General features: G+C 22.4%; 7 protein-coding genes across 7 annotated transcripts in view; 6 read left to right on the plus strand and 1 right to left on the minus strand. All coding sequences in view use genetic code 6, as the record gives it.

Annotated features, from left to right (window-relative positions):
• The window catches only part of TTHERM_000253479 (IQ calmodulin-binding motif protein), a gene marked incomplete at both ends in the record, with an annotated part of 8,802 nt that extends 6,767 nt beyond the window's left edge, over window positions 1–2,035 (plus strand). Inside the window, 2 exons of the mRNA XM_012798393.1 lie at window positions 66–247; window positions 299–2,035. Of these exons, the coding sequence (XP_012653847.1) occupies window positions 66–247; window positions 299–2,035 (1,919 nt within the window). The remainder of the gene's footprint in view (window positions 1–65; window positions 248–298) is intronic.
• A 130-nt stretch (window positions 2,036–2,165) lies between these two features.
• Window positions 2,166–3,453, plus strand: TTHERM_000253490 (transmembrane protein, putative; the record flags this gene model as incomplete). Its single annotated transcript, XM_012798394.1, has 2 exons — window positions 2,166–2,770; window positions 2,826–3,453. 2 exons carry the CDS (start codon window positions 2,166–2,168, stop codon window positions 3,451–3,453), a joined length of 1,233 nt encoding a protein of 410 aa, XP_012653848.1.
• Window positions 3,454–4,730: 1,277 nt separating this feature from the next.
• On the plus strand, window positions 4,731–5,143 carry TTHERM_00254480 (hypothetical protein; the record flags this gene model as incomplete). The annotated part of the gene is made up of 2 exons (XM_001019101.1): window positions 4,731–4,803; window positions 5,052–5,143. The coding sequence occupies 2 exons, from the start codon at window positions 4,731–4,733 to the stop codon at window positions 5,141–5,143; spliced, it is 165 nt and encodes a 54-aa protein (XP_001019101.1).
• A 1,092-nt stretch (window positions 5,144–6,235) lies between these two features.
• Window positions 6,236–8,296, plus strand: TTHERM_00254490 (hypothetical protein; the record flags this gene model as incomplete). Its single annotated transcript, XM_001019102.2, has 1 exon — window positions 6,236–8,296. The coding sequence occupies one exon, from the start codon at window positions 6,236–6,238 to the stop codon at window positions 8,294–8,296; it is 2,061 nt and encodes a 686-aa protein (XP_001019102.2).
• A 770-nt stretch (window positions 8,297–9,066) lies between these two features.
• On the plus strand, window positions 9,067–10,898 carry TTHERM_000254499 (MORN motif protein; the record flags this gene model as incomplete). The annotated part of the gene is made up of 8 exons (XM_012798395.1): window positions 9,067–9,088; window positions 9,147–9,272; window positions 9,345–9,718; window positions 9,780–9,908; window positions 9,960–10,098; window positions 10,142–10,246; window positions 10,295–10,450; window positions 10,504–10,898. 8 exons carry the CDS (start codon window positions 9,067–9,069, stop codon window positions 10,896–10,898), a joined length of 1,446 nt encoding a protein of 481 aa, XP_012653849.1.
• Window positions 10,899–11,028: 130 nt separating this feature from the next.
• Window positions 11,029–14,052, minus strand: TTHERM_00254500 (tetratricopeptide repeat protein). Its single transcript, XM_001019103.2, has 3 exons — window positions 12,754–14,052; window positions 11,645–12,382; window positions 11,029–11,530 (listed from the first exon to the last, which is right to left on the minus strand). Exons 1-3 carry the CDS (start codon window positions 13,916–13,918, stop codon window positions 11,088–11,090), a joined length of 2,346 nt encoding a protein of 781 aa, XP_001019103.2. The 5' UTR covers window positions 13,919–14,052; the 3' UTR covers window positions 11,029–11,087.
• Window positions 14,053–14,343: 291 nt separating this feature from the next.
• Window positions 14,344–15,579, plus strand: TTHERM_00254510 (transmembrane protein, putative; the record flags this gene model as incomplete). The annotated part of the gene is made up of 1 exon (XM_001019104.1): window positions 14,344–15,579. The coding sequence occupies one exon, from the start codon at window positions 14,344–14,346 to the stop codon at window positions 15,577–15,579; it is 1,236 nt and encodes a 411-aa protein (XP_001019104.1).
• Between the last annotated feature and the right edge of the window lie 285 nt (window positions 15,580–15,864).

The raw sequence follows: 15,864 nt of genomic DNA on the forward strand, positions 1-15,864 counted from the left end.
CAAAAAAATTTTTAATAAAATGGAATTTTAATTGAAATTTTTATAATTTTTACTTTTTTAATTAGATTAAAGATTGTAGTCTTCTGTAGATAGTATTGGTTAAGAATCTGCTTCTAGCAGTTTGTTTGATAGAGATTCTTTTAAACTATTTACTGAAAAGAAATTAAAAGAACTTTAAAAAAATGAATTTATAGAAGAAATAATAAGATTAAGGGAGTAAATAATTAATATGAGACACAAAACAGAGGTAAAATAATTTAAATTAGAATTTTAATTTTAATTAATTATTTAATTGAAGGTTGAATACATGAATAAAATGTTAAAAGAAAACGCAGTCTCTCCTCGTACTTACACAACAAATAAATTAGAACTTGACAATTGGGCAAAGAAAGAATAAGATGAGTTGAAAGAGACTAAAAACGATTTCGAAAAAAGTTTAAAGAGAGCTATTGACTCAATTTCTAAAACAAAGTTGGACTACGAATTAACTAAAAAGTACAAGGAAAATCTTCATCACAATGAAATTCAAGGAAACAATAACAGTCCATTTTTGATATAAAAGCAGTTTTTAGTTGATAATAACTAAAATGATAATTAAAGTGATTATTCTATTGGCTAAAATATGAAAAATTTGTTGCCTGTAAGCTTATAAATTAATGAAACAAATACAGAAGAGAATCCATTAAATTCAATAAATAGTGGATTTGATAATGAAAATTTTCACAAGTTTAAAGAAGAATTAAAAGCCAATGCACTGAAGGAATTAAATAACTCCTCATATTATTCTTCTTCAGATGCTTAAATCAATAAATCCCCATTAGAAAGCTTGTCAAATAGGAAATATCAAAATAATAAAAAAACCAGCCAAGAGAATGATGATGCTGATGATTTAGTAAAAGTAGAAGAGAGATCTCCTTCTTAGTAAGGAGCTTTTTCAGATAGAAATAGATCTTTTGATGGTAAAAAAATGATTTTCTAAGAAGTTGAAGGTGGAAATTAAGATGATAAGTTAGAGAAAATTGTCAGTTCAAGCAGTATTAGTAATTAGAATAATAATAATAACAATAACTCTGAAGATCAAGTTATTTTAATTACTACAACCAGTAAACAAAATCTCCAATCGTCATGCGAGAGTTTTAACAGTTAATACGACCAAAAGAATCCTAAAATGAAAGATCAGTTATGGGACTCCTCTAATCATCTTAATCACAACCACGAATCATAAGAATACTAATAAAAAAACAGAGAAAGATTTACAAACGAGAAAATGATAATTAAAAAAGAAGAGCACCATGCTTAACATCCTCATTAACTTGGCTATGTAAAGAAATCTCCTCGATTTGAGTAATTTATTCTTTATATTAGGTATTTTTTAAGTTTTATTTTTATAAAAGTACTTCAAGCTTCTCTGATTCTAAAGATAACATCAAAGATTTATCTCCTAAGTCTGATTATACAGAGGTAAATAAATAAATACATAAAATTATTTGATAAAATAATAAAATTTTTAAAATATTAAATTTAAAAGTAGAACTTATTTATAGAAGATGAACCTCTCTATCAAAAAAAAATACAACCGATTTTCCCTTCAAATTAAATATAAAATACAAACATGCTCAATAATAATAATAATAATAATAATAATAATAGTTCAATTAGCAATAACAGCAATAATATTCAAACTGACAATCAACTAAATAATTAACAATAGATTTCAAGCAATTAACCTGATAAGAAAGATGAAAATACAAATTTCAATGCTCAGATAGTTGTAAACGAAGTATTCAATAGTATAAATGAGGGTATTTTTTTTAATCAAAACATATTTTTTTTGTTAATAGCACTTTATTAATTAAAAGAGATAAAAGAAAAGTGGAGAATGAATGCTTAGGTAGAAGAAAGATTAAATGAGTAGCTTAATAGATAAGGATGTATTGATAAATCTGATAGATATGGAATTCCTTCAAATCTTTATGTTATTGAGCAGTACATCATGAGTTTATTCTAATATGTCAAAAGTATTTTTACTTAATGAGTTTTTAAATTTATTTTTGCTTATTATTTTTAATTTAAAAATCAAGATTACTACAGACAAGAATTTATTGATAATATTAATACGCCTTTTGGATTTTCTCCTTAAAAAAGACTCAAATTAATTCATGGATATGACTCTTTTATAGAAGCTACCTCTGAGTAGTAGCTAGAAGAATTTAGCACACTTCCATTTGTTTTGTCTGAAGAACTATTTATTGAATTCGAGCAAAATATTATTGTAATTTTTTGTTAAAAGAAAATTTAAAAAAGTAAAATTTAATAAAAATAGGGAAATGGAGAAGAAGAGAAAGATTAGATTATTAAGGAATTTTAGCACATTCATAACAAAGCTATTTTTGATACTTTTAATGAAAGTTTAAATCTTTTTAGACCTTACTTCGCACTTGGAGGCTCTCCATATGCTTGGAGTAAGAGTGAAAAGAACATAATCTTTTGCTTTGCTACTTAATAAAACATAGATTCAATCCTAGAAAAGGCTAAGAAAAAAGTAATTGAATGGGCTTCATTCCTATGTGGAATAATAAATGAGCACGAAAATTTAAATAAACGTGCTTTACGCAGTGAAGAAGATTCTGAAACTGATGATAAGTTAAAATCTAGCTAGGAAAGTGACAAATCGCCTCTTTAAAGCTTATTAGAAAACAATAATCAACCAGAAAACGAGTACTTTGCACAATCACGTGAAGAAAGACTCTCCAGAATGCTTTTAGTTGAGGTAAACAAATTTAAAAAAAAAATAAATAGTTCAAGTTATATTTTTGAATTAATAGATTTTTGAAAACGAATACAAATGGTAATTATATGAAGATGAAAAGGCAGAAGTTTTAATGGAATTAAGTGATCTTGTTTTTGAAGAACTTGTAGAAGAAGTGGTCGACGAAATAGCTGATTCAATCTGAGTTTAAAATCAAGCCTTTCAAGCAAAAAAACCTAAAATTATTATATCCTTAAGTGAACAAATAATATCTGATAAAATATTTTTAAACCCAATAAGGAAAATAACAATTTAAATAAAATAGATTTCAAATAAATAATCGATCGATAAACTAAATAAAATTTTGTAATTTAAGATTATAGTTAAAATATTTTTAAACTAATTTACTAGATAAATAAATAAACTTTAAGTGTATACATTTATTTTCTTTTTATAAAGTAATTAACTTTTATAATTAATAATTTCAAAATATATTTTATTCTTCAAAAATATTCAAAGAGTCCTCAATTTTATTTAGAAACTATTATTTTTTAATTTATTAATAATTAAAATTGATAAGTTTGTTCTATCATTTTTTTTTAGTTTTCTTTATTTTATTGAATATAAAAAAAATTCTATACCTTATTCTATCATTTATATATATATAAAAATATATAAATCTTAAAAAATTGAAAAGAAAATGAAAACATAAAAATAAGACTTACATTTAAAAATAGAACCTGAATTTTTTTTAAATTGCAACAAGTAATAAAATTTCTATTCAAAAAAATAATAAAATGAAATAAAATATGTCTGAGTAAGATTGGTAAAATGTAAATAATGAAATAATTTATTATTCTATTTTAAAATATTTTTCTATTAATTAAAAGCATGTTAGCTCTAGAGTAAAGGATAATTAATTGTATATAAACTTAAGGTAATTATGAATTTTAAAAAAATACACATTAAAATATTTTGTAAATACTTGTTTTACTAATTATAAAAATAAATTAATTAGTCTCTAATTGAAACCTTAAGATGCAAAGAAATTTAGTTTAGCACTATCACAGTAAATTAATCTTAAAATCTTAAGAATCTACTCAAAGTAAATAAATAAATAACCAAATAAATAAAAAATGTAAATATTTTTGTCAATAAAGCAAGAATTAGTTCGAAGATTAGGGAATCTCTTTTATAGCTGAATTAGGATTGGCTAAATTATAACAGCTCGAAGAATTATATCTTGAATTTTCGTAGAGATATTATTTTTAATTGTAAAAATAATTAACTAAAAATATTTAAATTATAATAGCGAAAATAATTTTAATCAACTAGGAGCTACAAGTTTAAGTTTTTCATTAGGATAAAACCTCAAAATCCTTGAATTAAATTTATAGTAAAGTCAAAATTATAATTTAATTTCTATTTTGATAGAAAGCATAGAAAATACTGATAAATAGCACAAAATATTTATATTTAAAAAATCTAAATTTACTTTCAAATAAAACTTTTAAATTTACATAATATTTTTGTTACAATTTTAGCAGTAAAAAATTTACTTAATTAGTAAATAAAAAGAGTTTATTTTGAATAAATTTATTAACTTTTTTGAAAATTATTTAGAATACAATCTCAATAATTTTAAATAGACATTTGCATAATTATTAATTTTTTGTTTTAAAAGCTCTAATATGATTGGTGATGTTGGTTTGATAAATTTATCTAAAGGATTTTAAAAAAACTAAAGTTTATAAAAGTTAAATCTAATATTAGAGTATGATTTATGCTTTTGTTTAATATAATTTATTCAAATTAATTTAGTTAAACTTAAATAGCTAATTAAGGGATATCAGAGTTAGGCAACTCTCTATAAAAACTTCCTAACCTTTAAATCTTAATGCTGAACTTAAAGTAACAAAAAAGAGATAAAGCAACAATTATAATTTTTTTAATTTTATTTACAGCTATAATTTGATAAATGATGAGGGAATAACAAAATTTGGTAAATCCTTAGAGCAATGTAAAAATCTCTTAAGTTTAAATGCTAATCTAGTGTAATGTTATTGGATTAGATTATATTTTTATAGACATATTTTTTAATAATTTAATCAGGGCAAATTAAATTAAATTTTAAGGTGAATAAAACTTAGGTTAGAGCTTGAATAATTGTTCCAAATTAAGGGTTTTAGAGCTTTAAATGCAGTAAATATTATTAATCATTTTTTGAAAAAAATGTGTTTTTTTTATAAGCTATTTCTTTTGATATTTCTCATCCTACTAAATAAAAAAAGTTTTCATGCAGTTACCATGCAGGAAAGAAAACTCCTTAAATAATTACTGTTAAAATCAAAGTCTTTGATAGAATGTTTAGTAGTTAATGCGATTCCAATGTGATCATTTATTTTTAAAATAAGACAAAAACTAAATTAAATAAAATAGTATATCACAAATAATTATAAAAACCCATAACTTAACTTTTTAGCTTTACAAATAAAATTTAAATACTCTCTCTTTAGTCTGTTTGTTCAAAAACATTTAAAAATAGAAATAAATTTTATTAAAAGATAATTTTTGTTATTCAAAAATAAAAAAATGTAATAAATTAAGTGAAAAATTAATATTAATAATTATTTTGCCTCTATTTATTTTTACAGTTAATAAATTATTCATTAGAAACAGTACTTTCAATTTAGCTAAAACGTTAAAAGTTATATATCCAGTTTAAATAAATGCTTTTTTAACATATAAGGTTACTCAAAATAGCAAAAAGATTGGCTTTCAGATAAAAATAAATTTTAGAGATATCTCTTAAATAAATTAAATAAAATATAAATTAAATTTAAAATAAATGAGATTGATCAATTAATCAGTTGAAATAAATTGAATAAATTAGTTACTATAAATTAGATAAATTTTACCTTATACTTTTTTTGCTTTTGAGGTGTAAAATTAAGGAATAACTTTTGAGCGTGTTTATTTATTTATTTCAAAATATTTAGATTAAGGATTAAGGATAATAAATTTTATTTATTATTGAAATAAAGCTAAAAATTAAAATAAAGGACCATTTCAATTTTTTAATGAATAAATGAATAAGTAAAACTAATGTAAATATATAGAGAGGTTGTTCAGTACATGAGAATTATTATTTGTGACTTATATTAACTATTATTACTTATATGTAGCTAAATAAAAAGTCTATCTAAAATCAAGAAAAGATTTATTTTATCTTTACATAATTAAATTTAAAGTCAATCTGTCAGCCAATCAATTAAAATATATATCAATAAGAAAAAGTAAAAAACATAATTAAAAAGTAATTAAATAGGATTTTTAATTAGGCAAAAAACATTATTCATTCATTCATTATTTTACAATAAAATGCCTACTAAAATTAATATTTCTAATAATCCGCACGTCTACTAAAAGAAGAAGCATTTTAGAAGACGATAAAGTCACTAGCCAAAATTATAGAAAGATGATGAGATGCCAAACAAAGAATAGAATTTAACTAATGAAGATGATTTTTATTATAGATACAATCAGGAGCTAATTAAAAAAGAAAAGACTGTAAAATAGGCTTAATTAGCTTTGCTTAAACTTGCTTCATTGGAAAATCAAGAAGAAGAGCAAAAACCAGATTGGTCTAACTAAATTTTGTTTCCAAAACACAAAGTTAACTTTTTGAAGTAGTTAGGAAACTACATGGAGGATTGCTCAGTCAATACAACAAATTTTTTTATAGATGAATCAAACGAAATGAAGTCAGTAAGTAAAAGTAAATCTAATAATATAAAACAGACTCGAGGAGCTTCTCTTGATGCGAAAATAATTGATAAAAATAAAAATAGCAGCAGTCCCTAAAGATTAAATATTTATGATAAGAAAATATATGCAGGGATTTTGAAAGCTGACTTGTAGAATTTAGATAAAGATATATTTTAGAAGAGGTCTTAAAGACAACCTCGCTCTTTTTCCAAAAATTATATTATCGAAGACTTGAGTTAGTAGTAATAATAATAATAAGAATAGCAATCATATAGCATAGATCCTACTAAGTAAATTTAATAAAAACATTAAGAGAGTCAGTGCTTAGTAATTCATCCAGCGAGCTCTTAAAATACAAATAGAGAATAGACAGCATTAAAGCACCTTAAAGAAACACAAAACACATTTCAAATAATATAATAGAAAGAATTTAATTCTTCCTCACCTTTCCGATTATATCCTAGTTCTAAGCATATTAGCTAAGCCGTCATTAAAAATAATCAAAAGCAATCCTCATATTCTATTTTAGAGCATGAATCTCAAGACGATGATTTAGGAGAAAATAATGCAAACTAAGATTAAAGTTCTGATTCAACAAGATTTACTCCGCTTTCCCTTGATAGAAAAAAGAGCAAGTAATACCATTAAAATTTAAAGAGATATTTCCATGAAAAAGAAAGAGATTAAAGTTTTTTACAAAATAATTCGAGTTCTAATTCGATGACATTTTGTAATTCAAATGGTAAAAACTTTGAAAATATTATTAAAATGAAGCCATTCGTCATATCTATGCTGCATAATTCTACCATGATCTCTAATAATAGAGACTTGAACTGTGGCTTAGAAAACATTAATTAGAAGGATGGAGAAAGCTAATATCACCATGACAGCGAAAAACAATAATTTTATAATGCCCAATAACATTATTTGAAAACCAATTAATCAGATCGTTCTACTTCGAATCATATTACTAATAAATCTATATCTAATTTTAACTCAATTGAGGACGAGGATGAGTACAAGTACTTTACTTAAAAGAGAAAGGTAGTCTTTTCATCTGAGAAAAAATAAATTTAAGATAGACCAAAGACTTCTAGTATTCATAATAAGTACTAAAGTGAGCAAGAAATTAATCAGCAAAACAAAGAGAAAATCCTTGACATAATTAATAATACTAATTAATAATCATTGATTTCAAACAGTTTTGGTGGCATTATTATTAATCATCCTAATTTCAAGAATTTAAATTATTAAAATTAACATAAAGAGCATTCAAAGGAAAACAATAATGATAGTGATTTATTTATAAATAAAGGTGCTCTGTAGAATAAAAATAAATTTAACATGATTACAAATAAGCAAAAAAACTAAAAAAGATAGTAATAGCAGCAGTTAATCTGCAATACAACAAGATAAATATAATAACCATTTTAAAAATCAAGTAATTATGAGCGTAATTCAAGCTTATATTAAAATTAAGCAGCAACTGAAAGAACTGGAATAAAAGTTCATCCAAAATCAAGCAGAGCTGTGACAATTGAAAAAGCCAGAAATTCAATAATAAACAAAAACAATTAAAATATTAGCTTAAACAGTAGTTTTAATGGAATTAATAATTACCTCAATAGCAATAAAAGCAATGATATTTTTAAATAATCTTTTCATCAAAACTAATAAATTGTTTTCAATTAATTTGCATAAAGAAATAACTTTATAGGCTAAATAGAATATCAACAACAATACGACAAATTAAATAAAAAAAATAATATTTTTAAATGATCCTTATTTCTAAAAAAAAATAAAATGTAGATAGATAGATATTTAATTTATTATTTATTCAAAACTAATTCATTCAACTCAAAATAAATAAAAACATCAAATAAATAATTTATTTTATTTATTTATTATATTAATTTTTCTAATGAAGCTCATATAAATTTGTATATATATTAATGAAAATTTTTAAAATATTTACTTTTAATAACTTTTAAATAAAAAGAAAAAAATTTATCATTATAAATACATCCTTAGATTTACAAATTTTTAAAACTTTTTAGAACTATTTGATCATTTATATATTTATTACTTATTTTTTATATACTTTATTTTCTAAAATATAAAATAATATTTGTATAGACATATTTTTTAAAGGTGGATTTTTACTTACTGTCAAGAAACATTTTTAAAATTTTACATAAGAATGAAATTTAGAAGTTTTGCAGTTTAACAAAAATAAAAATAATACATATTAATCTATTTAAAAAAATAAATTTATTTTTTAAGTTAAATACAAACATTGATGAATAAATAAATGAATGAAGCAAATATATTTGATAAAATATATTGTCGTTAAATTTAATATGCATAAATAACTAAATTTTGAACAAAGAATTTATTAGTGGTTAAAAAAAACCTGCTTAATTCAATAAAAAAATAATATATTTATTAGCTCTTAATCAATATTAATCGTATTCAGTATTTGCAAATAGCTATTTTTAAAGTAGATTTAAAGTGGAAATAATAATATAAATCAATTTTTTATCAAAAATATGGACTAGAATTAGTTTTAAAGTAAGAATAGTTATTATTTTCCATAAAAATAATTTTTTAATATGCGATTTTAAAAAAGAAAAGTTTCTTACATTAGAATACAAAACAATTGAGTATTAAAATGGATTTTATCAAGGCTATTTAAAGAATAATTTAAGACATGGATTAGGATTCTATTTTTGGGATAATGGACATATATTTTTTGGTAAAATATTCAACTATTATTTAATAAAAAAACTTTATTTCTTTGATATATATTCACTTCACTTCAAAATAGGAAATTGGGAGAATGATACAATTGAAGGGAATGGTATATTTTACTTTCCAAAAGGCGGTTATTTTTTTGGGAAGTTTATAAATAATAAGGCTAACGGATATTGTTAGTTAGCATACTAAGATGGCTCTTCATAATAGGGAATTTGGAAAGAAGGAAATTTGTAAGGAAAATGTCTAAGCTTTAAAAATAATTAATGGAAATATGAAGAATATTTTTAAAACTCAGTAAAAGTTTCTTCTGTTAGCGATTTATCAAAATCTACTTAAATGTCTCTTTTATCATTTTTATTAGAGAAAATATTTCATATAAATAATGATACTAAAATTTATCAAACAGAGACAGCCTTTAGATATTGTCATCCTCATTATAATAATGTCAAATAAAATTTATTTTGAAATATAATATATTTATTTTTTTTATTCTCCTTATCAATAGATATTAATAGAAATTAATTTTGCTGAATAAACACTATTTTTATTAGCAAATACAAATATTGTGGATTAAGAAGGTGGCTATGGTATTCTTCATCATAACCTAAAACCTATAATAAGAGGATATTTTTAAGTAAAGTATTGATTGATTTTTTGAAATTAACACAAATGTTATTATAAACAGCAAGGAAAACTAAACGGACTTGGTTGTATTCTTTAAGAAGGAGAAAGTTTAAAGCCATCATATTTGAATAAAGGCTAATTTGTAGATTTCAATTTACAGATTTTAGATGGAATCTTTATGGATGGAGAGTTTTAATATGGTATTTAATTTCTTTTTCTAGTTATAAATTATATTTTATTTAGGCGTATAATATAGATAGTAAGACGATATATCTTAGTTATGCTAAGTTTTAAATGGCTAGATAAATAATATTTCTTCCTAAAAAGGTTTCATAGAGTACAATTTGAGTAATTTTAAATCAAAAATATTTTCTTTAATGCTTATTTTAATTAAAGAAAGTTACAAGCATCCTTTAAAAGACTCTAAATTTTATTTTGATAAGGCCACTCCTTGTAATTTAGTTTCTTTAAGTTATTTACAACTTCTGCAACTCGATAATATATAATGTTTTCCAAGTAATTTGAATGCAAGTACAAAAATATAATCTTCATGTAATTAACTGAAAAATATTTCATTTTTTTATTTATATTATTATAAAAAACAGTAAAACAGAAAGATAAAAGCCTTGCAAGCAGTAAATCTAAGTAAAAATCATTTACTGACTCGCCTATAAAATAGTCCTATAACCAAAATCTCCAACAAAATTTGCTTTTAAACAGTCAAATATAAATGACAGTTAGCAAGTAATTGCTCAGCCCTAAAAATAGTGAATGTGAATAAATTGATTATATGACATTGCTATACGATATTTAAAACAGGAAAAAAGTTTTTGGAGATCTGAAATAAAGTTTAGATAAATTTTAAATAAAATAAGAAAACTAACTTATGGCTGATTATGTTTCAGGTCAAGAGTTAGAAGTACATTAAAACATACAAAATGATAATTCTAATTGGAAAGATTTAATCATTAAAGAATTAAATATTTCCAAAACTAAATGAAGACCATTTTAACATTAAATATGAATTTGTATTTTATTAGAGTTATAATAAATGTTTATAAAAAGTAAAATTAATAAACCTGTAAAAAGATAATAAACTAATTTTCTACCTATTTAAATTATCTTATTTTATTAATTTAAATTATATAAAATAAGTAAGCAAATATTGAATGAATATGTTTAATTATTTTCATTTTTGAGATTTTGTTTGAATTCTTTTTATTTTTTCTGAAATTTTATGGATCTAACTTGCATCTTTTAATGCAGAGTAGATTTTGTAACTTTGTTAGTAATGATTTAATGCATCTTCTTATCTACCAGGTAAACTGAAAAAAAGATCACCTATTTTTTCATTAAAAAGAGCTATGTCTGGATTTGTTGTTCCTAAATGAAATTGCATAACATCAATAGCTTTTCTAAAATTAGCTATCGCTTGCTATTTTTTATCTTATTTCTCCTAAACAATCCCTAAATTATTATATGTTATACTAAATTGCATGTCGTTTTCACTTCGAATAAGTTTCTTTTTTATATTTAACACCTCTTCAAAACCTTTTTCTGCTTCTTTATACTTTTATAAATTTGTATAAGCGTTTGATAAATTCTCTAAAGATTTAGCATACTCTAAGCTATCTACAAATTTATTAAAATAATTTAATTATAATTTGGAAGAATATATTATTTATTTATTTAAATTAATTCAAATTATTTATCAAACTAAAATATTTAATTTCATTGAAAAATTACTTAAAGAAGAGACTTGCCTTGAAACATCTACAGCTTTCTAAAAGGATTAGAGAGCCTAATCATATTTACCGTTCTTTAATAATATTTAACCAATATTGTTGTTTATTGGAATTAAATTGTATAATTTATTTTGTTAAAGGGCATTTTATTCTGCTTTCCTGTAATAAGTAATTGCATCAGCATGTTCGTTAAATACTTAAAATAAGAATCCTTTTTCAATAAAACTGTGGTAATCTTCTTTTGGATGAGCAGCATGAACTGAACTTATTGCTAAAGATTTACTTCCCAGTGACATAAAAGATTGATATAACTTTTTATAGTTTATAAAACTATCTTTCTACTTAGTAATATCTAAGCCTTTCCTAATACAAAATTTGTAAGGTTAAAGTAAATTTCTAATATTTTTTGTATCCATTCTTGCAAGTGAATCATAGTCCGTTAATTGTTTTATAATTTAATTGAAAAAAGGAGAGTATTATTATTTTGGAGAAGATAAAGCATTAATCAAAGTTCCTAAATTATAGAAATCAGAAGCTTGAGCATTATAATTACCTACTGTTGTGTTCATTTTTAAAAGTTGTTGTTGCTACGGTGACATAAATTCAAAGTACCCTTTCACTTAATACAAACTATTTAAGCCTTTTCCTTAATTTTGTTAACCCTTTAACTGCATTTGATTTATGTGCTTTAGTTTCCATCTTTCCTAGTGAAAAACAACCTCAAAAGGAGAAAAGCTGCCTAATAGCAAATTAAAAATACTTAGTGTTATAATGAGAATAAAAAAATAAAATATTTCTTGTTCTTTATTTAAAATATAAAAATTATATTTTTGCAATTCTAAAAATCAATCAATAAAAGTTAAAATAAAAATTGATTAAAAAAAATCCAATATAAATTTAATTCTTTAAAAAATAATATATATACGGTAAAGGTTCATATATTAAGGCCTGTTTATAAAAATTTGAAAATGTTGTTTAAATAAGCCCGTTAAGGCAGGTAAGTCAGGTGTCTTAACTGAAATCGAGGTGGCCTTAATATATGAACCTTTACCGTATATTCAATGAAGGAGATGAAAGAAACTAAAAATATGTTAATATATTAATTTTTACCTAATACATAGCCTCTGTCATGAAAATATAAAATTCCTTCAAATATGTTAGAAAGAATGGCAATCATTTCTTACTCACTATATCTAAGCTATTTCTTTTCAAGCTCATTAATAACATCCATTAGAGAATATTCTTCTTATTCTCTTAGTTGTACATAGTAGTCTTCTCCAAATGCATTTTAATAATAAAATACTTTAGCTAATGGTAGAACATATTTACTTCCTTAGCTTAAATCTTGATTTTCATTTTATTGTATTTTATCATTATTTATCTAATTTAGAATTTTGTTTTGATTTTAATTATTTTTTTGGTTTGGTATGTTGATTTTATTTAGCTGTTAAGGCGTTTAATTTATTTATTTGTTTTAATGTAAATCTTTAGGGTTTTTTTAGTTGAGCACTTAAGGAGAAGTCTAGTTTACTTTATTATTTAGAATCTAATTTTAGTTTTTTTAAGTAACATTAGCTTGTAAAATAAAAGAATCTATTTCATCAGTGTTTTCACTAATTATTCTACTAAAATGTATTTAGTAATTCTTATTCTTAAGCTTTTATATATCTGTCTCTATTTATCTTTGCTTTTCAGTTGATTAACCGCTTCTTTATTATTGCAATTATAACTGGAGGTAGTTTGAATTATATTTCACATCGTAAACAAAATTATAATAATTTTAAATGCTAGCATCAAAGAAATCAAATTATTTTTAGAAATCTTGATCTAAAAGGATTTCATATTTTGTAGATTAAAGAGACGATTGGAATTCCTGATTCTTTTTATCTCTTTTAACTCTCTCTCCTATTTTTGTTTTAGCTTTTAATTTTAAAAACTGACAATTTGAATTGAAGTTAGCTACAAAACTTAATTCGCTTGATATGGGAATCTAGTTAATCTAAGCAAAATGATCTATATTAATCTCACTTGAAAATTCAGCAGAAATTTGTTAAAGTCTGCTTATAATAATATACATCACTTCAATATTTAAAAGCAAAAGATCTGTTTTAGATAGAATATAATGACAAATGTTTTTTAGTTCCTCCTTAATGAACTCATTTTTAACTTAATTCAAAAGACTTAATTAATTTTAAGTGTATTCTTACAGTATTTCAAAGTACTTTTTCTCATTTTTATGACTATTTTGAGTTCTTGCAATGCTTCTAATTTCCATAATAAATCTTGTTTGCTTTAAACAAACTTTTAACTAAATTATTACTTAAATATTAATGAATTTAATACAGAATATTTGTGAAAAGCTTTATTAAATGATTTTTTGATATGATTTGATTTGCTTTTTAATTTAAAATGATTGATATTAATCATAAATTAATTAAAAAAGAAAGCAAATTAATATATCTGATCAAAGTTTAAAATAATTAAGTATTAATACAAATAATAATTAATTCGTTAATAAAACAAAGAATATTTAAGTAAAATTAAGTTCTTTTGAAATTAGAGTATTTAGCTGTTTTCATCACAATATTTTTAATATTGGCTTTATCTATCTATATATTTTCCTAATATATCATTTATTAGCCAAGTAAATATTAAATACAATTTAGTTTTACTAACATTCATTTTCTCAATACTAAAAATATGGCTGAATCTCAAAATACTAAAAATTCATAACAACAATAACAAAGCTCTAGTTCTTCTATGTAAAGCTAATCAAGTAGCAGCAGCAGTAAAGATTTTTTTAATTTATCAAAAACTTGCGGAGATAATTGCAGTATTGTGATTTTAGTAATTATGATATTACTGACATTAATTTTCTTTGGGATATTAATTTATTGCAAATTTTTCAGAAAAACTCAAAAAGGTGGTAAAAATATTATTGTTTAAGTGAAGGCAATATCAATTAACTAATCTGTATTGGAACACGTCAGATCGCTTTCTGAAAAGAATATGAAAATGGGAATAAAAACAAAATCATAATAATAAATCTATCCTCATAATGAAAGCATTTAAGGTGATGCAAGAACACAAATATAATTAGAGCAAGATTATAAAAATTTTCTAAATAATTAAGCATTAAATAATATTGCTAATGGGAAACAAATGTTGGATTATGATAACAGTGTGCAATTTTTTAGAGAATCTTAATAAAATTATTACTATAAAGACTGTCAGTCACAAAATAACCCTGATTTTCAAATGTAGTATAATAATTAAAATATTTAACATAAGCCAATTACAGTCTCTTAAATGTAAATAAGGAATGATTAGCACGGTTTTTCTAATAGCTAAAAAACTAGATTTATAAAATCAGAGCAAGGAAATTATCCAATTGAGAGCTAAAATATATTTCCAGATAATCAGAGAAATAACTCTAGCGTATCAAATAAATAGTTAAACAATGCTAACAAAAAGAGTGGACTTATTCTCAATGACTACAAAAACAAGAGTTAAAATCTCTAAAATTTATAGATTATAAATAATAACCCACAAACAAACACCAACCCAAACCTATAAATTTAAAATACAGAAAAAATAAATGATAAATAATTTAAATATGGTAAAGTTAGACTTGCCAGCTTAAATCCTTAAGGAATTAAGCATTAAATGGAAACAGTTAAAGAAGATTAAAATGAATTAACCTCAAACACAAAAGCAATTGAAGTTAATAAGAAGTATAGAAGAAAGTTAAATATTTAAAAATAAATTTAAAACGATCCTTCAATTCTGGACTCATCTTTAAACAATAGCGTCTAAAATCCTGAAACCTCTATGTAGCTTAACAATTCTATCCTAAATTAATTACAATTTAGTTGCAAAAACTAGAATTCTAAGTTACTTGGTGACTATCTAGAAGAATAGTAAATTAATATGTGAACTCTTTAATTAATTAATCCTTAAACAATTTTAACAAATATTTTAACTAATAAATAAATAAATATCCTTAAAACAAACTAGCTCTTTAAATTAAAAATAGTTAAATTTAAATTTATTATTTCTATTAACAAATTACACTAATTAATTTTCGTATAATAAGTAATTAATTAATTTCAATATAAAAATTCATTACATTTTGAAATTTTGTTAATAAATTTGTTTGAATTATCTTTATTTTAATATAGAGCTTTTAATTATGTTTCGAACAACAATGTAAAAATAAAT

The sequence above is a fragment of the Tetrahymena thermophila genome (assembly GCF_000189635.1).
Source record: "Tetrahymena thermophila SB210 genomic scaffold scf_8254590, whole genome shotgun sequence".
Taxonomy (NCBI): domain Eukaryota; phylum Ciliophora; class Oligohymenophorea; order Hymenostomatida; family Tetrahymenidae; genus Tetrahymena; species Tetrahymena thermophila.